Below are 874 nucleotides of genomic sequence, written 5' to 3'. Positions count from 1 at the left end.
AGAGGAAAAGGCAAGGGACGAGAGAAGGCTGCAGGTGAGGGTCAAGGATGTGCTGCCCCATCTTACGGCTCGATAGCAGAAAGTCCAGCAGGTAGATGTTGGCTTTAATTTATCCCACAAAGCAGAAATGGTAGGAAAGGTTGGGAATCAGGATGTGCTGGTCTGGGGAGGGGATTCTGACTCAGGGAGGGGCAGGATAAGGACAGCCCCATCTTCCTCAGCAGGAGGGAGTGTCGCCTCTGCAGATTGGCCCAGGTGGTGCTGAGCAAGGGCTGGGACAGTATAAAAGCTCTGCCTCTGCCAGGCTCTCCCAACCACTGCTCTGCCTGCCTTCTCCTTCAGGAACAGGGTAAGTCGGAGACTGTCTCATCTCCTTGTCCCTTTCTCCAGCCCTGGCTCCTCTGCCTTGGGGGCTCCCCTCTGCTGCTCTCTTACCATCTCTGCCCTCTTGCAGAGCACCATCCGATCCTGCACAAAGATGTCTTGCTACGACCTGTGCCCACCAAAGACCAGCGTGGCCGTCCCTCAGCCCATCGCTGAGAGCTGCAACGACCTGTGCACCCGCCAGTGCCCCGACTCCACGGCCTTCATCCAGCCACCCCCCGTCATGGTCACCTTCCCCGGCCCCATCCTCAGCTCCTTCCCCCAGCAAGCCGTGGTGGGCTCCTCTGGAGCACCGGCCTTTGGGGGCAACCTGGGTCTGGGGGGCCTCTATGGTGCCGGTGCCACCCAGGGCTCAGGGGGCCTCTGCACCTTTGGCAGAGCCTACGCTGCTCCTGCCTGCAGCCCTTGTGTCTTGCCCCGCTCCAGCAAGAAGCTCTGGAACACCTGTGGGCCATGCTCGACCCACACCACACAACTAGCTGAACCCAGA

At 60.5% G+C, this 874-nt stretch overlaps 1 protein-coding gene across 1 annotated transcript in view; it reads left to right on the top strand.

Annotated features, from left to right (window-relative positions):
• The first annotated feature begins 478 nt into the window (after positions 1-478).
• Positions 479-874, top strand: part of LOC106899544 (scale keratin-like) — a 1515-nt gene continuing 1119 nt past the window's right edge. The window contains exon 1 of the mRNA XM_014961419.1: positions 479-839. Within this exon, the coding sequence (XP_014816905.1) occupies positions 479-839 (361 nt within the window). The remainder of the gene's footprint in view (positions 840-874) is intronic.

Source organism: Calidris pugnax, unplaced genomic scaffold, assembly GCF_001431845.1.
Source record: "Calidris pugnax isolate Ruff unplaced genomic scaffold, ASM143184v1 scaffold516, whole genome shotgun sequence".
Taxonomy (NCBI): Eukaryota; Metazoa; Chordata; class Aves; order Charadriiformes; family Scolopacidae; genus Calidris; species Calidris pugnax.
The sequence above is the reverse complement of the archived record's forward strand: the minus strand, read 5'-3'. Positions and strand labels throughout refer to the sequence as shown.